Source organism: Camelus ferus, chromosome 4, assembly GCF_009834535.1.
Source record: "Camelus ferus isolate YT-003-E chromosome 4, BCGSAC_Cfer_1.0, whole genome shotgun sequence".
NCBI classification, from domain to species: domain Eukaryota; kingdom Metazoa; phylum Chordata; class Mammalia; order Artiodactyla; family Camelidae; genus Camelus; species Camelus ferus.
This window is the reverse complement of record NC_045699.1, coordinates 42910105-42933383: the sequence shown is the minus strand read 5'-3', so window position 1 is coordinate 42933383 and position 23279 is coordinate 42910105. Positions and strand designations below refer to the sequence as shown.

Below are 23279 nucleotides of genomic sequence, written 5' to 3'. Positions count from 1 at the left end.
GTAGCTAGGCTCATATGGCAATTCCTCAAAGCCAACTGAATGCACTATCAGTTAAAGACGTATAAATGACCTATAACTTATGGGAAACATTTAAATCACAAATAATCAAAGAAATGCAAATTAAAACAATGGGATACCACTCTTCTTCTGCCAAATTAGCAAAAATTTTCTAAAATGGTAATACTCCATGTTGGTATGGCACATTCAAATACTAAAAGTACAAACTGGAAAAACCTTTCTGAAAACACATGCAGAAGTTTATCCCAAGTGTTTAAAATGTATACACTTTTAAACTCAGCAATTTATTGAATCTGCTTTTAGAAAATGAAGAAATAATCAGAAATGAAAACAGACTTATGCATAATGTTGCTCATCACAGCAATACTTGTAAAAGTAAAGAAACAAGAGGAATTGTTAAAGAACACCCACATGATAGAATATTATAACCTATTAATAATCATTAAAGCGTGCTTTTAAAAAATATTTAATAACCCAGAATAAAGCTCAAAAAAACACCTAGTCAGAAAAATTTTAAGACCACACACAGTATAGACCAAACTTAGTAACTTTATATTAATGTATATAAAAATTATACAACACAATGTTAACATTTTACTGTTATTGGCTTTAGGTGCTAGGCCTTGGAAAAAAACTTTAAAGGATTAATTAAGAGAAGATAAAGAAGTACATGGAGACTTCCGTGGAAATGCTAATGGGCTTTTCTGGCTGCTTAAGCATCCATGAAAGATTGGCTAAACACTCTGCCAGGTTCTATATTAGGCTCTAGAACACCAATAAATAGCACAGCCCTGGCATTCAGGGATCTTACAAGTACACAGAAAAGATGTAACAGAAAACAAGTAACCCCATTACATCATAGTAAATGTCAGTTTAGCAAAAGTACAGTAGTCTCCCCTTATCCAGAGGGGATTTGTTCCAAGACCCCCAGTGGATGCCTGTATATATAAATACGTATGATAAAGTTTAACTTATAAATTAGGCATAGTAAGAGATCAACAACAATAATTAACAAGATAGAACAATTATAACAATACAGCTGTCCCTCAATATCTGTGGAGGGTTGGTTCCAGGACCCGCCACGGATACCAAAATCCATGGATGTTCAAGTCCCATAGTTGGCCCTCCATATCCAAGGTTCTGCATCTGCAGATTCAACCAACCACAAATTGTGAAGGACTGCAGTATTTATTTTTAAAAAATCCACATTAGTGGACCCATGCAGTTCAAACCTGTGTTAATGGGCCAACTGTATACTGTTATAAAAGTTAAGTGAATGTGACCTCTCTCTCAAAGTAACTTGTTGTAAAAATTTAATGCTTTTTCCATTTTAACTAAGCACTCATCACACACACTGTGGCCATAACTTTTGAAGTTTGAGGTGTGACAGCAAAACTAGCACAAATTTTCTTTTTCCCTCTTTGCAATTTCAGGGAAAGGAGATTCGTTTTTACTGTAGATCTCAGCAACCTCAGCATATGATTTTTTTCCTTTCCTTATTAAATCAAGAACTTTTACCATTTCATTTAAAGGAAACACTATACAGCTTCTCTTTGAATTACCAGCATCACTACTCTTACCCTTTGGGGCCACTATTAAGTAAAATAAGGCTTACTTGATCACAAGCATCATGATATTGAACTGAGATGATTACTAAGTGCTTAATGGGTGGGATACACTGGACAAAGGGATGATTCACATCCAGGGCAGGATAGAGCAGAAAAACACAAGACTTCATCACACTACTCAGAACAGCATGCAATTTAAAACTTATGAGTTGTTTATTTCTAGAATTTTCCATTTAATATTTTTGGATCATGGCTGACTGCAGGTAACCGAAACTGGAGAAAGCGAAACTGTGGATATTGTGGGGACAACTATATGCACAGCGTGTGGAAGTTTCACCCAAAAAACTAACACCTGATTGGGTTTTTAAAGATGTGAATGAAAAGTTAGCTAGGTGAAGAAAGAGAAAGTGTATTCCATGCATGGGAAACAGTGAGTACTTTGAAAAACAAAAATCTTTATGTTGGAAGTGTTGACTAGACAAAGAAGCAGAAAGAAGTAAGACTGGAAAGGCACATAGGGTCTGTATCAGTGCTTTCCAAATTCTTCTTTATGAAGGATCTGGTTTTTTATTCACAATATGTCACAGACTGATATTTTTGGTCTGTACCCTATTCAATGAGACAAGGCCACTAAGCATGTGCTTGATGTCATGTCAATCCAAATTGCCTCTAAGTGCTCACTTTCAACTTCAGTATTTATTTCATTAAAGACTAGAACCAAACAGTTCCTGGACTGGACCTTGTCCATGAATAACAATGTGAGTCACAATGAGCTAGATCATAGTTTTATTTTATCATGAAGGCACCGTGGAGTAACTGAAGTATATATATACATGTATTTTTAAATTTCTTCTTTTTAAATCATAGTTTTAATAGATAACTTATAATCCTAAGAAAAAGGTACTATTTTTCTCCCCATTTTCTGGTTTAGGAAAATGTGGCTCATTAAGGTCAAAAAACTTTATTTCAATGGTTGAGACAGGAGGGAAGGAGGAAGGGCATAACCATTAAAAGAATTACATAAGAATTAGCACCAAGATGGTGGAAAATTTAACTCCCAATAGACCCCAAGGCCCAAGATGGCAGGAGATTTGACTTCCAGTAGACCTTGAACTTCATTATATGCTCATAGTAATATATTAGCATGGTAAATGTCACTTCCATGACAGTTCAGGGGCTAACCATAAAAGGTCAAAAACTGGGCAATGGCCTGATTCCTGGGAATCCCAGCCCCTTCCGCAAAGTAGTTGGAAGAATTCTCCCACTTTTTAGTATATGAAGCTATCAAAAACTATGAAACCCATATGAAAAACATACGAGACTATAAAACCTAGCAACACCATGCCTCGCGGCCTCTCGTTCCCTCGCTTTCAGAGACAGCCCGCACTCTATGTATGGAGTACTGTATGGAGTACGCATCTTTCTGAATAAATCTACTTTTACTCAACTACTGCTCGCTCTTGAATTCTTTCCTGTAGAACGCCAAGGACCCTTACTTAGCAGGATGTGCCCCAGGGACTTGCCCAAGGCCTGGGACATGGCCATCCTCTCCTACCCCATTTTCTTCCAGTATCAATGGTACATTGAGAAAAAAATATTGGCAACTCATACCACAGGCAAGAATTAACTTCCTTAAAACAGTAAAAAAAAAAAATAAAAAAATAAAAAATAAAAAACCTCCTGGTAATCAAAACCTCAAAGGAAAAAAATAGGCAAAGAATACAAATAGACTGTTCAGAGAAAAGTAATAGCCTTTATTTATACGAAAACATGCTTAACTTTACCAACAACAACATATGCAAATTTAAACTCAACTGAGACACCATTGCCTAGAAGATAAGCGAAAATCCAAAAGTTTAACAAGTCACACTGTTGGTGGGTTTGGGAAGAAAAAAAGCACCCTCATACCAGTAAGAGTGTAAGTTGGGGAAGAAAAAAAGCTGTTTACAAATATCTTTCTCTATCTATTTCAAGGTATACCATACCATGCGCTTGAAGTTAGACAGGGTTATATAATTTGCTTTAGCCAGGGATATGTGAGCAAAAGTGACATACTGCATCTCCTGGGCAGAAGTTGTAAAAGCCAGAGTGCAATTTGCTATATTCTCTTTCATTTGTTATCTTTTCTTTCCATCTACCACAAATACTGGCAATGTCCTAGAAGCTGGCTAAATATTTAGCCTGGATTGCAGAGAAGATAACTTAAAGCAGAACTCCTTGACACACAGAATGACAAGTATAGTATGAGCAAAATAAACCTTTTTTGTTTTAGGGCAATATTTACTGAAATTATAAACATAAGCCCCCTCAGATATACCTGCGCACATGCAAAATGACATATGTAAAAGGTAATCTTTTGCAACATAGCTTCTTATAGAAAATGACCACAAACAGCAAAATGAACATCAATAGAAGACTAGTTTCATACTTGCAGTACATTCATTCAGTGAAATATTATGCAGTTGTTTAAAAAAAAAAGAAAAAAATTCTCTTAGAGCTAATATGGAAGGATCTCCAAGTGAAAAAGCAAGATGTTCCTAGTGTGTATAATATACCATCTTTTATTGAAAAAAAAGGAGGGGGCGGGAGTAGAGTTTATATTCATATTTGCTTGCTTATATTCATATATAAAGAAATTCTATAATAAGAAACTAACAAAAATTAGCATCTTAGGGCAGATAGGTAGAACTTTCAATTACCCAAGGAAAAAAAATCCTCGGTGCCATCCTTCCTACTATCTCATATCCTCAATGAATCTGCCAGCAAATCTCATCTCTAGTATAAATAGTGTACTTCAGCCTCTATCATAAACTGTTATCAGATCCTTCTTTAAACTCTGGCTTATATTCCTCCTCTTGGCCACATCCAATCAGCTTCCAATCACATTACCTGTGTTAAGAATATATTTACTGTTGTTCTCTTATTCCATTAAGTTGCAATGGTTCTTGGTTACTCTTAAATAAACCATGCTTTTCTCTAAATGATTTTAAGCTTTGGCAACTGTTTTTAGCTATTCTTTTTGAGAGACTCTGAATTGCCTCTTAAAAGAAAAAGTCATAGCAAACTGCTCCAATATATTCTTGTTTTTCTCATTCAGAACTTTTTTTCTACAAGGAGATTACTTTCCTTTATAAGAATTACGAGACACTTCTGAAAAATTAGAAATAAAAAATTGATGAGGAAAAAAGGAAAATCTCTTTCTTACTACTGTATGCCAACTAATGAATGTAGAAACGATAATGGAAATGTTAGAGCAGGCAGACAGCTAGATAAGAACAGAGAAATGAGGGGATAGAGGGGTTGGCGCACAGGCCAGATGGTAGGACACCATACATTTTGTGAACAATGGGGGTCCTTAGGCAGACAAAGAAAAGAAGGAACCTCTGGACTGATAGGAAACCACACATTTTGAGGTGACAAGTGTCTGGGAGGCAAACAAAGGAAGATGGGAAGAGGCAGCAATCTCCAGCGTCACAACGTAAGCTTTCGCTCATTGTGCCCTCATTACAATAAGATTGGCCTTGCAGATAAAAAGTACCCGACATGCACCAATGCCATAACACTTCCAATCAAGACTAAATAAGGACAAAAATCCCTCCTCCCCTCAGGAAGCTGGAGCTAGAATGAAAAATCAGGGAATATAACCCCAAGCCCCTTCCTCTCCAATGAATATTCTGCCCATTCATTTTTACAACCTGTGTAACCAGCTTGCCAAAGAAACTCAGGGCAGAACTCACCTGAGTCTGCCTGCTCTCCCCTTGAGAGCATCCTATCACTTAAAATAAATCTTCACTTTACTTTTTTGATCTCCATGTCTCATCTCTGAATTCTTTAGGTGATGAGACAAGAATCTACTCTCTGGTAACAGAAACAGAAAAGTTAACATTTGGCAACCACCATTAGTGGCAGTAGATTCAGACAGGAGTAATCAATGGATATTCAGCTGGTATGTGGAGATTTGATGAGGAACAAGATATTGACATAGTCTCAGAGTATTGCACCACAAAACACTTACCAATTACAAAAGGAAAAATGGTGCCTGTATAGTAGAGAAATCTGGCAGATACAAATTTAACTAGGTGATTAAGGTTAACATTACAAGGGGTAGGGCAGGTTGACAATACAACATATACTTTTTTGATGCAATTTACTAAAAAGAGCTCAATGTCATTTTTGTGTAATGCCTGTGAAGAAAGTATGGCCTGAGTCTGAACATGAGGAAACACTTGGATGGACCCAAAATGAAGAATATGCTACAAAATGAAAGGCCTGTACTATCTGTCCAAGATGAGAGGGACTAAGGAATTATTCCAGATTAAAGGAGATTAAGAGACATGACTACTAAGTGCAACATGTCAGACTGGATTTTATCCTAGACCAGAAAAGAGACATTGTTGGGACTGTTGGCAAAATTTGCATGAGGTACTGATCACAGTGTTGTGGTTGATTTCTTGATCTGGGTAGTTATATTGTGGTTATATCAGAGAGTAGCCTTGTGTTTTGGTAAATACAAATAGGAGTATTTAGGAGTGACAGAACATCGAAACTTCCAACTTTCTCTCAAATCATTCAGAAAAAGATTAATCATAAAGGATGGAGGGTGATGAAGCAAATGTAAAATGTCAACAACTGGAGCATCTTGGTGAGGAGGATATGGGAGTTCTTTATACTGTTGTTTTGTTGGCAACTTTTCTGTAAGTTTGAAGTTATTTCAAAGTAAATTACTTTTTAAGTGTGTTTATACTTGTAAGCATGCTTGCATTTTTAATATCTGCCAACTATTATAATACTGATAGCCACTTGTCATCATTTAAAAATGTCCTTTCTGCCTAAAGACTGACTCCTGACACACAGATAAGGACACTTCAAACTTCCAACACTGAAAATGAAAAAAGATTTCTGTTTTTGCTTTTCTGTATTGTTTCAGATATTAATGTTGATTAGTGTTGATGCTTTGGGCCTTAAATTAGGGAAGCCCACAGAAATTTCTGAACACTAGATTTCTGAGTAAAATTTCTGGCTCTGTAAAGGTCAGCCTGTGGTACTTGAATTGGCTGGCCAAAGGAGACAACAACTGACTCTAAGAGGTCTTGAAATAGCCCCCTGTCCTAAACTCAAAATAAAGTGGTCTCATACATGATAATGGTACTGAAAATAGTATTTAATATTATCTTCAGGCTCTCAACCCACTAGGTCTATTTGATTTCCATTAATCAGCATAGAAAGAAGACAAAGTCCACCTCCCCACCTCTTAAGGCTCTAGCTTACTTGTCATGCATTCCCAGAAGCACGCTGTAAGATGACTAATCACTGACTGCTTCTTCGGCACCATATGTCCCCCAATTTCAAAGGAAAAATTGTCCCAGCTAGAACCAGAACAGATTTCCTACCTCCTGCAGCTGGAGTCGAACCTTGGTAACTGCTCGGATCCAGTGTGCTCTGGCTTGGGTAAACGGTGAAGATGCACTCTCCTCGGGAACACTTGTAATAAAGAAAAAAGTGTTCCTTAAAAATAAGCCCAGACCACAAGATGACAGTGCTCAAGGCAAAACTGCCAAATATCTAAAATTAAAAAGGTTTGTATTCATGCCCATACTTGTCTAGTGATTCAGGCCACTAAAACAGCATAGTCCTGAATATCCAATGTGAAAAAAATTCCTCTCTAAAAATGACAACTCCTTTTAGCTTTTCATCTGTTCCCTTTCTTTCTTCCCCCTTTCTCACTCATCCAGTGAGGCAGCTCATTGGGGCAGTCAGGGATTAGGATACTAGGTGCAATGACAAGGGCTCTCAGTCAATGTCTAGCATTGGAACCATGCAGAGAGGTGTGGAGTAACCCTACCATCCTACCTCTCAAGACCACCAGCCTCCCTTGAAGGGGCTACATAGCATCCTTAAGGCAGAATTTTGCTCCTGCAAACCCTTCCTGCTCCACTAAGTATTTTAGAATGCTTACCAATTCCTAGACTGCAACAAACTGATAAGAAAAAGAGCAGACATGCACGAGGTCCTGGGTGCAATCCCCTGTACCCCTGTTAAAAAATAAAAATAAATAAACCTAATTCCCTCATAAAAGAAGGGGAGGAGAAGCAAAGCCTTTTTCCTGCTGTGATCTTGTTACTTGAGTTGCCTCAGGAACACCCTCAGTGAAACAAACAATAAATATAACAAAGTAGTTTTGAGACAGAACACTACCCTGTATTAGAGCATATCATCATCCAGGTTCTTAACTGTGGAATAGTGGTTAATTCTTGGTGATGACGCTTCTCCTCCCTCCCATTGGGATCTACTGCCAAGGGAGCAAACAAGCACCCACCATCTAGATACATATAATATATGCTAGGCTCTGATGCCACCTAACTGGGTCAATTGTTTTAAAACATTTGTGGGCACTTCTGAAACTGACCTGGACATCACTTGCACAGCTAGGATCTGAGAGGACTGAGCCAGTAGACAAAGACAAATGTCTGTGCAGGGCACTTCCACTGCTTGACCAAGAACTCTATCTATACAACAGCATCTTCAAAGTCCAAGGTCTACAAAGAGCCATCTTTCAGTTGGTCATCAATCTAGTAAAGAAGCTGGTCCAGAACTCAGTCTGCCTGATGTCTTGTCTACTAGATAAGCCACCAAAGATGATTAAAAATCAGGAAAACAAAGAGAAGATAAGTTTCTATCTTCTAGTAGTAGAATAGAGGCACCAACCATTCTCTAACTTTTACCTCATAATCAGCATTCACTGCTCTGATCTTTCCATGACCTTGAAATTTGAGAATTCAGTTTTCAACTGGGAACAGTTTTGCCACCCAGGGGAAATTTGGCAATATCTGGAGACATTTTTGGTTTACAGGCATCTAGCGTGCAGAGGCCAGGGATCCCACTAAACATCCCACAGTGCATGCAAGAGCTCCCCATAACAAAGACATATCTGACTAAAAATTTCAATAGGGCCAAGACTGAGAAACCCTGCTCTGCCCCAACCTATCAGCACTTCTACTGACTAACTTAGCTCAATAATAACAACTCAAACTCTGTACTAAGCTTCATTACATGACTATTAAAAGGACAAGTTTTAAATTTTCCTTCTTATGGGTACCAACTGCCAGGCACACTGCTAGGCCCTGGGGAGACAGAAGAGTGGGTTAGATCTGGCTTCTAGACTAATTCTTTCTTCTCTCTCCTGGTTTTCTTAGCCAGGAAAAAATATAACAATAATAAAACAAACAAATAAAAAACAAAATTCACAAAAGAAATTTAAACAATAGGCTGGGAAGCCTATTTCATTCAAAGCAGCTCCTCTGAATGAAATGACCTACAGGGCTCAGGTCAGTACCAGACTCAGAGGCTGTGATATGTGGGTCAACTAGTAAGCCAAGAACTACAGACTCAAGAAGACCTGGTACACTGCTGCTACAATGTTCTTCAGAGACCCTCAAAATACCTTGGAATTACACCAAAAATCAAAGGAAGCAGTTCAGAGATAAGCCTCAATGTCCTGATCACCACCACACCCAGCTGTACGGAAACAAACAAAAGCACTTATTCTATTCAGCAATACCACAGGGCAGGTACTGAGGAAACCATGTGAGCTCCTTAGGGTAGCCATCACCTACCTCTCCTGGGGGCCTAGGATGTGGTCTTTGTGTAGCACCAGATCCGGGGGAGGATGAGTTGTGGCATCTTCTTTCATATCCTCGGGTTCACATGCTCCTTCCTTCTCCTCTTCACCTGTCACCTCCAAGACTTTCTCTTGTTCTCCAAAACCCACTTGGCCATCTCTGGAGAAGCTACCAGAGCTGTGGCAGGAATGAATCGAGTCCCTCTCCCGACGATCATCATCTTGTTCATGACACTGGTCAAGTTCACTCAGCTGAGAGCTTCCTTGACTCACATTACAGGAGGAGCCATACCTACTACTGCTGGTGGGGCTGTGAGAATGAGAGGAAGACAGATTAGTAAATAAATACAAACCAGGAACCAGAGAAAAATAATGGATAAGTCTATAAAATAATAATTCTACCACTGGCAAGGATCACAAACAGGTGGTTGCTGGGAAGAGAGGATCAAACTTCACAATCTATAAGATCTAATTTCTACTCAGCTAAATCACAACAGGAAAGATAACACAACATGTTGGGTTCCTGCACTTAACCTCGTCCCTGCAATTGACTTTGAAGAATACTTTATCTTAATGTGGTATTTGTAAGTAGGATGAAGAATTATTAATAATCTGTTGTTTATGCCCCAAATTCTCTACTTGGACTTCTAAAGAAACTTGTCCAGTGGCTATGATTAAAGTTTTCTAATTCTTACAAAATAAAACGTATAGACGAACTCTATTCCCTTTTTCTATTATTTATTAAATTGAGTTCCCCCTTTCTTCCTCCAAAATTGTAAATGTAAATGTCATTCCTCAGGGGAAAAAAAAAGTCATTCCTCAGAATGAGCAAACGAGAGTGAGCACATTCCTTCAATTACCTCTCAGCCATCTGCATAATGAGGTAATGGAAACCATCGGGAAATGGAGGCTAGGATCAAGAAATCCCTCAGGGGAATGGTTTATCAATATGAACATTACAGTGCTATCCCTGGCAGCACAGGGAGATGAGGAACCTACTCATCCATAACTGAGTTGCTCTTAGGACATGGCTCAGTTTTGGATAAAGTAGACACAATCCAACTCCAGGATATGAGTCAGGGACATGTTAATCCATTTCTGTATCTGAAGAGAGACCAGGCCAACCCTCTCTTGACCACCTGCATTCCTATACCTAGAAAGGAAATTTGTTCCCCTGCTATAAAAGACAGCAGCTGTAGCAGAGAAAGTGGCAGTGAATCGTAACCAGAAAGAGCAGTATTCAGAAGCTACTCTCTTGAGTCATATACTGAATTTAAGGGGTTCAGATCTATTCAAAATAGAGGGACTTGGGGATGAGCTACATGATCCTTCCCAGCCCATTTGATTCCACCCCAAGTCAGGGGCCCTCATTTTACTTCTGATATCCTGCTGGAAAGCCTCCATGCAAAAGGACAAGGAATTTCCTTGCCAAAGAATCAAGCCTTTAACTTTAGGGCTTATGCTTACTCTTGGCCAAATGAAGGTAAATCACTGTTTTCCAGTGATATTTTCCCTATAGTTACTCCCAATTGTCTGGTATTTTCAGGCTGATTTCTGCTTCTTCATCTCATGGCAGCAGAACAGTTATGAGGTCACTGTTCTGAGTAGTTCCCAACACACGTATGTGTATGCACAATCTCCAAAGTCCTCGCCCAGCCTCTTTGGACCAGTCTGGGCCAGAGTTCATGGCAGCAATCTTAAACTACCCTGTATGATGCTTCTTCTTCTTAAGGGACAGTAGTACCCACTGCAGATGAACCCTGCACAATGCTCCAGACTGAAGAACAGCAAACGATAGTCCTGAGCTTCTGTGAGACTTTACTCAAAGCACTTATCAGACACCAATCTCATGGGAAATAAAAGGCAGAGACTGGAAGAAGCTGTGCAAAAACATACTGGAATAGGATATATAGTATAGATTAGCCCAAGCCATCCTTCACACTTTGCATTTTACTTAATACTCTAATTGCCACTGGAGAAAGCATCTTAGAAGACTTGGAAAAGTAAAGTAGGTCTCTCTCAGCTATTACAGATATAAGTGCCGAAGGCCCAAGAAAGCATTCTAGCCTATCATGTGGCTGTAACTGATATATGTCACTCAACAATTTGCTGCCCCTTGTCACCCTCCCTTCTCCATTCTACATTATACAAGGCAGAGCAAACCAAAGTGATTAAATCCCAGGACCCAGCCTTTCCCTTAAGCAGGAAGCTCCTTGTTCCAATAAATGAATTACATTTGATAGGGAGAAGAGAAGAGGACAATACCCACACATTATTCCTTGTTACTTAACCCCTAATTAACATGAAAAACCAGGTGCTGGGGATACACAGGAAGGATAATAAGCAGGCTATGATTCATCTACCACTAAGTCATTGCATCATAAATGGTCAATTCTTTAAAATCATTTATGATGCTTTAGTTGAGAACAGGCCTTTTGCTGGTCTTTGGTTCCTTGATGTTACTCAGAGTAACTGGCTGCTGTACATTCGAAACAGAGTCAGTGCTAGCAGGCTCTGCCTCCTCTTCACGTGTTTCTGACTGGTGAAGTAGCTCAGAGATGGTGCAGAGTTCTTCCCCACAACCCCCTGAAGGACAGGTTGGGTCAGAGAGGTTATCTTTGGTACCCCAGTGCTCTCCAGATGTTGGGATTTCCTGCTGGTTTTCCACTTCTCCAGACCCTGAAAACTCATGAGCACATATACTTGGCCTGGCCTCCAGCTGCTCAGAGGTCCCAGAGGGCTGAGGAAAGACCTTAACTGACTCAGTACTTGGCCCAGACATTTGCAAAGATTCCAAAGTTTTGTCAGCCTCACTGGATTTAAGGTCTTGATCACTGCTGATAACCAAAACTGGAGAGGAAGATTCTGTAGGCATTTGTTCAGGGTCCCCTTTGTTCTCTTTTGGCCATGGGAATGAAAGATCCAGCTTCTTTCAAACCTTAGTTTTGAATCACTTGCCACTATACTCCCTTTCCCCTCACTACCTCCCTCAAACAGAGTTGACAACTTCTTAAAACTGGACATTAAACCAGTCTCTGCTCTATTGCCAGAGGAGGAAGGTGAGGAAAAGAAAGAGCTCAGTGGTTTCCCATAATCAGTAGCAGAGGATGGGAACCGGAGCTTTGGCCAACTGGTTATGTTTGGGATCTCAAAACGAGGACTTGGCTGCTCTGTTTCCTGGGAAACTGCAGGTGGCTCTTTCTGGCCATCAGGTAACCCATAGCTTTCTTTGGCACAAAGCACAGGTTCCTCCAGCAGAGGGTGGGAAAGGTACCCTTGGGTTTCTAGTGCAGCACTCTGGCCAACACTTGCCTCAGTGAACAGCGTAGTATTGGTTTCTAGTGAATTGGCTGCCTGTAGCTCTAAGTCTTGGCTTGTGGAGGCAAACTGCATATCTGGCTCTGGCTCAAGAGGAAGAGGTGGCTGAACTGGAGGAGGAAGGTCTTTGGTAATCCAGGTAGGATCTGGATGCAATTGTGTTGGTAATGAGACATGCTCTGCTTCCAGTGATGCCTCTGTGTCTGTGCCCTGCAATATCCCCATGTCTCCTTCATCACTTAGAGATAATACTCCTTGCCCAGTATCATCCCCTGAGACAGAAGATGCAGCCTCTATGATCTCAGAACCTCGGGGTTCTGGAATATTGTCAGGGATATTACTGTTTTCCATTTCAGTTGTTAGTTTAGGATCATCCATCAAGGTCTCCGAGTCTGACTTTGCACTAACCACAGTCATTCTACAGTCACTGTCAATAGATTCTGATTTGAGTGCTCCAGAGGCAGCTTCTTTCCACAAATTTTCCGGAGGTACTGATCCTACAGCATCTCTGGAACTAACATTTGGAAGCCATGTAGTAGCTGGGACAGATGATTCTTGTTGGTATGTCTCTGGTTTGGGACTTTTAAAAATTCCAAATAACTCACCTTTGAGAGGCTGAGATGATACACCAGAAGAAAGAGAGAAAAAGGAGTTTTTCTTTGGAAGTTTAGGAGAGGAGAAAAGTCCAGAGAAAGTTTTAGGAGGTTCAATTAAGGACCCAGAGAAAGATTTCACTTTGGTCACAAACCCTGAAAACATTTCTACTGAAGAGTCCAACACTGATTTGTCTTCCTCTTTATCTGTATCTTGACTCTGGAGGTGCCCTGTACACCCTGGCTCCACAGAGAAAGAGGCTGGCTCCAGGATCTCTGTGAAGACCTCATTAGAGACCTTTTCTACTGGCAAGTTCAATGGGTCACTGGTGCCTCTTTCATTTTGGTGGTAGTTAGTACACGTATCTAAATTGTTGAGATTTTCAACCAAATGGCTATCATGTGAAAAAGAGTTGGCCGGTGAGTCTCTTGGAAAGGCTTCCTGTAAAAAAGCCTCTTCTTCAGGGGGAGATACCTCCAGGGTCTCTGGACCAATGAGTAGTGTTTCAGTCTGTGCCTGAAATCCTGATAAATGAGGAACAATGTCTTTTTGTGACTGATTTATCAGAAAATCTGCTGAAGATGTTCCTAGTCCTTTACTGAAACCTAGTTTTCCTTGATAGTCCTCCTCTACATTGAGCTCATCTGCAGGAAGGGTAACCTCAGTGGTGTTGCTAATGGAAACAAAAGAAGCCATTTGCTGTTTATGAACTACCTCCTGGACTATGCTATCTCTATTGCCATTGGAACCTTCTCTAGACACTGTACCACCCCTGTCTACAGAAACACTTGGCTTCTTACAGGGCTGAGAAGTCACTGGAGCAACAGCTGAAAGGCTGTGTTTTCCCCCAGGAGTCTGCTGCTTTTCATCCAAAAAGGACAAGCTAAAGAAACTGAAAGAGCTCTTAGGAGAGGCATCCTTCTTGCTGCTTGAGTTAGCAGTGGAAAAAAAGGAGGGAAGACTGAAGAGCCCTTCTCCTTGAGATCTGGTTCTTGGTAGAGCAGCAGAGGCTCTGTTCTCAGGTTTTTCAGATCCAGCCAAGAAAGAAAATATACTCTTTCTGGTTGGCAGTTCTGATTGGGATGGAGATGTTGTGGCAGTGGAAAAACTCTGGTCTTTGTCAAAAATATGATCTTGTTCATTTGAATTTTTCCTGCTCAGAGTATCTAAAGATATTTTATCACTTCTTGGAACTTCCGTCACTGCAGACACACTGCTAGTTTCTACCGAAGAATCTTTGGAAGGTTCTTTGAGACAACCTGTTAAGAAAGATGAAGCTGGTGACTGCTGGATTAGGTGGTCTCTGGAGGGTGTCTCTTCCCCAGTCAAATGATCACCCTGGATCTCCCCAGCTGATGGTTCCGTTAGCCCACTGTCATCAATAGTAGTCTGCTTGTTCAGATTTCTGTATCTAATCTTCCTTTTCGAGGAAACTGGTGCAGCAGGAAAGTTCCCAACATCCTGGCTAGTAAGCTGTGTGGGATTAGGACCTGCCTTGACCTCATCCTTATTAGTCGTTGAAGAAACAGACATATTTTCAGTTGTCTGTTTAGGAGATATATTAGTTTTAAAGAAATCCCCAAGGGTACCAAAAAAATTTGAAACCCTAGAAGATTCATTCTTTCCCTGCGATGATATCTTTTTATTTTTATCACCATTCTTTTCTAAATTTGGTGATCCTTCTTTATTCACCTGGGATTTAAAGAGGTTCAAAAATCCAGATGCCTGTTTCTCATTTGCTATTGCACTTACTGAAGAGTCTTCTCCCTGATCAAAGAGTTTCAATGCACTTTTAAATAACGTTCTCTCAGATTCTTTGGAAGACTGGTCCTGGGGAGGCTCACAGTTCTTGTGCTCATCCCTACTAAACTGTGATTCGAGAGGAATTGAAACAGAGTCAGCTGTGAACATCTTGTCATCTTCTGTATCTGATTTAGCCTGAGAAGTTGTTTGCTTTACCTGGAAAACAGATTTTAACAAACTTTGTTTTTTCACATGAGCGCTTTTATTTAAAGGGAATTCTTGCTTCATATTTTTAGCAAATTCAGGTCGCTGAACACTGGATATTATTTGTCTTTCTGAATTCTTCTTGAGAAGGCTTTCTTCCTCATTTTGGGAGTTACTCTCTAGTTGCTTACTCAATATTAATGACTGAAGACCATCATTTGTGAGCTCTGCTAAGTTTGACTGCTGATCCAATTTCTGCAAGGCCGAAGAATCCAAGGATTCATTCTTACCAAAATGCAAAGTACTTCCAATCGAAGAACTCAAGGCAGAAAATAATGAAGGCACTTTGTTCAATGATGACATCTCTTCGGTTTGCTGTGGGATATTAGTATTATTTTCAAGATGAACCAAAGAGGCAGCTTCTTCAGAAGAAGAGTGGAACCAACTGGAAAGGTGGACTGATGAATCCTCAGCTAGAGGCTGATTATCTCCCTTTATAATTTGATTTTTATTTATGACAAGATTACCAATAGTTTGGGGCTGATTTCTAAGATCCAATGTACATTCAGAATCTTCAGAACCACATAGCCTTTTTTCAAAAGATATAAAATCTCCTTTAAATTTCTGAGGATTATAGCCTGAAAAATCTAATGGTTTATCCCTTTGGCTATAATTTGACTCTTCAAGTACTTGTGAAAAGGTTCCTGAATTTAAATACATTGGTCCATCACTTCGTGGCAAAACTACAGATAAATCAAGAGGGTCATCAGTTTGTTCCTCTTCAACATACCACAGTAATTCATCTTCCTTGTCAAATGCTTTAAAACTATAAGCAGAAACAATGCTATCATCCAACATAATATCTGATAGATCATTTGTTTGTAAATCATAATTCAAATACTCTTCATGAGAACAATCAGGTATAAATAAATATGCATACTGCCCAGTAGAATCAGTAAGGAAAGAATATATATATTGACCATCATGGAACATAAAATATCCATAATCTCCATTCTCTGATGGCCACCACACTCCATTTTCAAGACATGACAACCATTCCTGGTATTCATAACCAACACTTGAGAAAACAAAGCTTTCACCCATTCTTAATGAGTCTAGATCAACTATGGGGCATGTAATCTTCTCATAACCTGAAGAACAACTTAAGTCAATGGGCAATTCTTCTAGTGAATTCTTAGGATCATTACTTGGAAGATAATAAGAATTTCCATATATTGAGTTAGCTGCCCACATATCACCTCTTAAGAAGTAATCTTCATTAAATGCTAACTGGTTGAATGATTCATATGGTAAGTCACACCAAATGACACTGTTTGGATTTGTTCTCCACTCCAAGATATTTGCATTTTGATCTTTTTGGCAAAAATTTATTGCTCGGTTTTCTGAGTCAGACCATTGGAAAACATCGACTGATGGAAATGTATTTTGATTCAACATATAATAAACTGGCTGAAGTTTTCTGGAATTTTTAGACAAATCTTTTATATCAGAGTCCCATTCATGAGAGAAAGGATTATTCATCTCTTCAAAATCCTGACAATGGTTGGACTTACTAAGAATGTTAGAATTTAGTAGAGGTGAACTTAACTTGTTAGAATTTTCATGTAGTTTTGCCCCAAGAACATGGTTTTGTGTCTGCCTCTTATCCAAAGAGTTCTCTAAAACATCCTGTTGAGCCATTGGAGCACAGTGAAGTACACTGTTCTCAGAAGAGGGGCAATTCTTTTCACTTTGTTTATTTTTCCATGTAGGAGGGCAATGATGATTATCAACCCAAGCATCAGATAATGGTATGTTTTCTTTAGGTGAAGATAAGCAACTTTTTATGAAGCCAGAATTTTCTTGTTTTTCCTGGTTCCTCTGGTTCTCAGAAGTCACACATGAAGTAACAGGGATCTCAACCAAGGATAAATGCTTACTTTCATTCAAACCCTTTAGGTCACCCAAAGACATGGACTTTGTTTCACCTAGTTTACAATCAGTCATACTGCTATTAGATATCAAGTTAAATATTCCAGAGAATAAGCTTGGGGTATTATTCCTGTGATGAGAGTCATCTTTTTTCAAATTTAATTCTTCTTGACTAGACACATTTTCAAAAGAAGAAAATCGGCTAAACAGACCAGAAAGAAGGCCTCCTTGAGTTCTTTTCTTGGAAGCTTTATCTACAAGTTTGTCTTCACTCATTTCACTAACCAAGGTGGGTTTTGAAATGGTAGAAGTAAATGCTAATGAAGAGTCTGGTACTGTTAAAGATGTCATTTGTGTAACAATCTTACTTTCTCCTAAAGAAGCTGAAGGCATATGTTTTTTGGACACAACTCCAGGAATGGTTAAGGTATCTCTTTCACAGTTCTCTACTGCTGTGGGGTCATTTGAGTTTAATTCCTGTATATTCCCAAATTTCCCAAGATCACTGTTAATATTTGGAGCTGAATCAGACTTCATTTTATTAAGTATGGCATCTTCAGAACTATTTATTTGGTCACTCTTATTAGATGTCTGTGTATCACCAAATTTCCCTAGATTGTTATCAATATTTGGGACTGAACTAGGTTTTACTGAACTAAGTTTATCATTTTCATGGGAGCTTCTTTGGGTCTCTTCATCAGTGGTTACTGCTGAGCCATGAAAACTCTGGTCATTGACAGTTTTATGGCTGTCCATGAAAGAAAATTTAAACAAAGGGAAAATGCTTCCTTTCTCTCTTAAATCCTGCTGCTTTTCAGACTGACTAAGAACTTTGAAAAATGGAATATGTAGTTTTCCACTAAAGGAAAAGGAATGTCCATCTTTCTTAGGGCCCCTTTCCCATCCATCTTCCTCCAATTGGTGAATTTTCATAAAGTCTGACAAAGTTTCCTTTGAACAGGTCTCGGGGGAAGTGAGCAAAAACTGGCTAAAGGATTTTCTGAGTGGCTCAAGGAAGTCATCATCACCTGTGATTTTGTCCCCCTCTAATGGCTTTGAAGATAACTCCTTATTTGCAGGTCTACTGGTGGCTATACAAGAATGTCCTGAAGTATCTTTGGCACATAGTTTTGGTTGATCTGGGAATAAAGGCAGATCTGTACAGGGTTCTCTTTCCAACAGGCTCTCAACATCATCTTTCTTACTTGCAGGACTAGCTAAATTTGAAGGTTCCATGGCTGCATGGGAAGGTGATAGATCGTCACTTATGGACATTTGGGACCAGTCTGCAGTTTTCCCATCACTCCTATCTAAAGCTATAATGCTACTGTCATTGCCAAGGGTATCTTCCCTTTGATTTGACTCCGAATTACACACAACAAAGCTTTTCTTTCTTGTTGGCTTGTTCTGGTCATCGTCTTTTTTGGTTTCATCCTTTTCCAAAAAGATCTTTACTGGATTTAGCATGCTGAAAACAGACTTTATAACTGAACTCTGACTCTGTAGAGTTGAGTCCCTTTCAATAGTTTCTGTTGGATCCAGAAAGCTCAAATTTCCAGTTTTACTGTCCGTGTGCTCATTTTCAGAGGTTTTGTCAGGTCTGTCAGAGTCCTTTTTATCAACTATTTGAGAAGATAATGGAGATGGAGATTGTATGGAAGGATCCTTCTCCGATACTGATTTGGCTCTGGGTCTAGATCCCAAATTTACTGTCTCTGTTTGATTAAGAGTTTCTGTTTTCTCTGGAACCAAATAAACCAGCTTTTCCACAGAGGTTGTTAGATGCTTTGTGCCTGAACCCACCTTTTCTGTGAGTGAACTGAATAAAGAACCCACAGCACATTTCACTCCATTCAGCTCAGGAAAAGAGATGGCCTTGTCCTTGTCATTCTTGACAATGTTTAAAGGTGGTATTTGATCCCCAGGCATTTTCTGTTCTGCACTATTAACAGTACTATTGTGTTTAAGTGTCTTTTTAGTTTTTGAAAGGGAACCAAATCTATTAATCTCCTCTTCCTTCTCTGCTAAATATTCTGACACTGTTTCTACCAAACACTGAAGCTCATCCATTGTATCAATATAGTCCTCCTTGGGTTCCTCAATAGAAGAAGAAGGGGTCATCTCTGCCATGGGGCATGCAGATATATCTCCAAGTGTGCTTGTATCACAATTCATCCTTTGTGATGGGAATGCAGGATTTGCTACATAATATTCTTCTGGAAAGCCTCCAATATGATGGACATTGGATGGACGACATGGTGGTGACTGTAAATCTTCCTGCTTATCAGAAACAGGGGAACCCAGAAGTTCATCAGATGTACTGCTGGTAGAATCTTCAAAAATATCTAATGGAGTGAAATTAGTGACATGTTGGTTTAAGCCAGATGACTTTTCACAGTTCTTAAAACAACCAGGAAGATTATAATCATGACTTTCCAAGTTAGTGGTCCACATACCACTCTTAACCACATATCCATTTTTGTAGGGATGCAAAACTGGGTAATTTTGCTCCTTCTTTTCAATGTGGCAAAGGTTACAATGTTCAGTGTTAGGATATGTACTTTTGAAGTTAGTCTTAGTTCCTAATCTATCATCATATTGCCTTCTTTCAGTGTCTTCAAAATGACTGTATATGGGTGTCTTTTTCCTTCTCCTATCTATTGTATCATATTTCTGAGGATACCAGGAGAAAGCAGGTGTTTCAAACTTAAGGTCATAATTAAAGGCTGTAGAGAATTCTGTTTCTTGGCTTTGAGATGATATCTTTTTCCAATCCTTGTACTTTGGTTGTATTTGTTGGCTGTAATATTTATCAGTTTTTGAAAGAGTTCTCACTTCTTTTACCTCTGCTTCCTTTATGTTATCGTTTTCTAGACACAGCTGTGGTATCTTCCCCTCTATCTCCTTATGTATACCTTCTTGTTCTTCATAGTCAACATCAGAGAAAGATGAAATAATACTAATTTTGTCATTTGGGGCCTGCAAGCCTTGTCTGATGTAAAGGGATAAAATCAGAGGAATAGTAAGGCAAAGAAAAAAGGAGAAATAAAGAAAAGGAAGAAACAAATTACAAAATTTAGTGCACATTCAATGAGAAAACTAGAATTAGTAAAATTGTCAGTTTGATAAAAACCATTAAGACTGAAAAGATATGATAAGGAAATCCACCTGTTCTTAAATAAATATTACAGCAATGAGTTAAAAAGTTTTTTCCACATCAGAAAAAGAACAGCTATAACAACTTTAAAATACTTCACTTGTTACCATAAGCTATTTAGGGTCCTATTGTTTTCTAGGAAAGAAAGAAGTAAACAAAATGAACATGTTCCATCAATATTTAGAATGTATTTGCAATGCCAAAGTTTAGAACTGTTATGTATTCCATGAAAATACATCAAGGAATTTCAAGAAATCTAAATTTGTTGATTAATTTGGGTCTGAAAAGAAGCCAAGCTGTTAACTTGCTTAACGTTGTTTTTAGGCAATATAGCCGAGAATATGGTCAAACATGTTACTTTTAAAAAGAAAAAAATGTATATATAATAAAAATAGTCTTTGACTACCATAAGCCAACCCTTGTTACAGTACTATAAAGAGAAAATTATAAAACATCATAATTTGTCATTTGTGAAGTCTAAAGGCTACACGCATTGAGGATCACAGTGAAATAAAAACCTTTGCCTACAGCAATTACAGAAGCAGAAGCTACGTGTTCAATTTAAGTCAATAAATACAGAAGACTGCCAACCTTTCTTTCAGTTAAGTTAGAGAGTGCCTATTTCCCATGTACTAAGGTGGGGGTATAGAGAGGGCCTGCAGACTAGTAGCTTGTCAGCTCAGTGTGTTCTTTTATAGATCTAACATTCAGTAGCACTTACTTAGGAAACCGAAACAAGATCAAAATGGTCACTTTGCCACTAAAAATCTTCAAGAGTGAGACTGATACTCTTTACCCATCTCAACACTAGAGATACTCTGGCTATATTAAGTCCAACACTATGGTCAAACCTCAAATGACATATTTTTACACACTTTATATACATTTCCCATTATTCTGGTTATTCCCATTATTTGGCTGGGTGAAGGAATTCAATTTATATAAATATACATACTTTTTTACATTTTTTTAAATGGAAGTACTAGGGAACCCAGAACCTCATGCATGTAGTCTTACTTCTGAGCTATACCCAGCCCAAAATGTATTTTTTCATACATGCAGTTTCACTACTCTCAGATATCCTCAAAAATTTAAACTAAACTAATTCCATCCTGGAAGAAGTCTTCATAGTTCCAACTTAAATCAATAGACAGCCACAGCTGTAGCAAATGAAATTATTTATTTTTATACTTCTAACTTACCGGAAGGTACTACAAACACATTTGTTCCCAGAAGGATTTTAAATTCTTCCTTAAAAGCTGCAATTTAATGTCTTAGACTCCTTCCAAGAACTTAGTATTTACAGTAATAGAAGTTTAAAAATGAAACTAATGATACAATTTCTTCAAAACTTTTTAAGGAAAAATCATTTCAAAAATTTAAGTCTATAATAGAAGTTCACTTAAAAATCATGTTAACTTTTCCTCTGCTGGAGATGATAAAGTATTTACTCTTTAACCTCATTTCATACACTGATACAGCAAAATCAAATTTATATGTGATCAATTAAATAAAAATTTTAGGAAAAAAATTTTGCAACTTAAAAGTATACCACTAACGCTCCTCTAAGGGTTATTTATTAGAGCAGTGATAATAGGGTAATGATTAGGTACACAGCATACTCTCTAGACAACTGCAATCATTTAGGTTGATGTGCCGTTATTACTGCTGGCCTGCACACTGAATGCCTGCAAATACAGAAGGGAAAGAAAGCTAAAAGAATTTTTTTTGCTATTACGTTTTTTCTTAAAGACAATATAAACAACTAAAATCAAATGAATAAAATATGCAAATATTCAATTAATAAACCAGCAAGAAGTAGGGACCAACTTCAAATTTCAGAAAGATTTCTGGAATGTTTCTTTTTAGAATCAGATTATGAAGAGTAAGAATTTGATGTGATGATTGATACATGAAAAAATCTGAAAATATCCTCAGAGATGTTAGTAAACTGAGACAGGATGTTGTCTAGCAGGTAGACAACCATCTGAGGTTCAGGATAAATACCAGTTTGGTAAGGTGGGCAAAAAAAAATTTTTTTTAATGAGATTATCCTTGGTATGGCAAATTTTAGCAACCAAAAGTATGAACTAAATTGGAATAGTTTTTAAAAAACTTAACCTCCAAACAATGAAATACTGATTCAGGCTAGGATCATCAACGGATGCTAAAATCAATGGATAAAAGATTTTTGGAGAAACAGAATATTGACACAATCTCAGGTATCATCCCAGAGATCCTTAATTACAAAGGAGAAAGGTAACTTTACATTGGAAAAATCTGACTTATGTACCAGATTTCTTCACCAACAGATCAAATTAAACATCACAATAATGAGACAAAGTAACATGTGACTGCAGCTGCACTGTGAAGGAAACATCTATGTAGTGTTTTTGCCAAAAATATTTAACCTGATTCTAAACATGAAAAAACAATCAGACAAAACCAAATTAAGGAACATTTCAAAACTGGCTTGGACTCTTCAAGAAAATGTTAGCACTTTAAAAGATGCCCCTGCCCCCACCAAAAAAAAAATGTTAAGAGAATTTTGTTAGGCTATAGGAGACAACAGAAACAGGAAAATCACATGTAATGTACAATGACCCTTAATTAGATCCTGCATCAAAAAGAAGAAAATATAAGTAAAGAACATCATTTGGACAATTGGAGAAATTTAAATGTGGTCTTTATATTAATTAATATCTTTATATTATCAAATTTCTTGAGTGTGAGCATAATATTAAGCTTATATAAGAGAAAGTCCTTTTTCTTAGGAATTACATGCTGAAGTACTTCCTGGTAAAGTAACACGGTATCTGCAACTTACTTTCAAATAGTTCAGGAAAAAACAATGTGTGTGTATATGAATATATATTAGAGAGAAGGAGATAAAGTAAATGTGACAGAATGTTAACACAACTGGCAAATCTAGGCAACGTGAATATGGGTGTTTGCTGTATTCTTTCTCTAAATTTTAAGTCTGATTTTTTTAAGTTGGGGGAAGAGTGGAGAGCATATATGTATATATTTGCTTTTCTTTTGTATTTGCTTTAATATCCATAAATACATGACAACAGTCTGTGGAAGAACACATAAAAACAAGGGTGGTAAGAGAAGTAGGAGACAA

The 23279-nt window shown here is 38.2% G+C and overlaps 2 protein-coding genes across 8 annotated transcripts in view; both read right to left on the bottom strand.

The window, feature by feature from the left end:
- Window positions 1–23279, bottom strand: part of LOC102504108 (protein unc-13 homolog B) — a 167050-nt gene that overhangs the window by 73397 nt on the left and 70374 nt on the right. For all 7 annotated transcript variants that reach the window (XM_014561924.2, XM_014561932.2, XM_032477923.1 and 4 more), the window contains 2 exons: window positions 9200–9514; window positions 6977–7067 (listed from right to left, as the gene is read on the bottom strand). In XM_014561924.2, coding sequence (XP_014417410.1) covers window positions 6977–7067; window positions 9200–9514 — 406 coding nt within the window. The remainder of the gene's footprint in view (window positions 1–6976; window positions 7068–9199; window positions 9515–23279) is intronic.
- LOC116663182 lies at window positions 9523–21354 on the bottom strand. Its single transcript, XM_032477917.1, is given in 2 exon segments — window positions 9523–12136; window positions 12139–21354. Coding segments are annotated over 2 exon segments (8460 nt in total). The 5' UTR covers window positions 20083–21354; the 3' UTR covers window positions 9523–11620.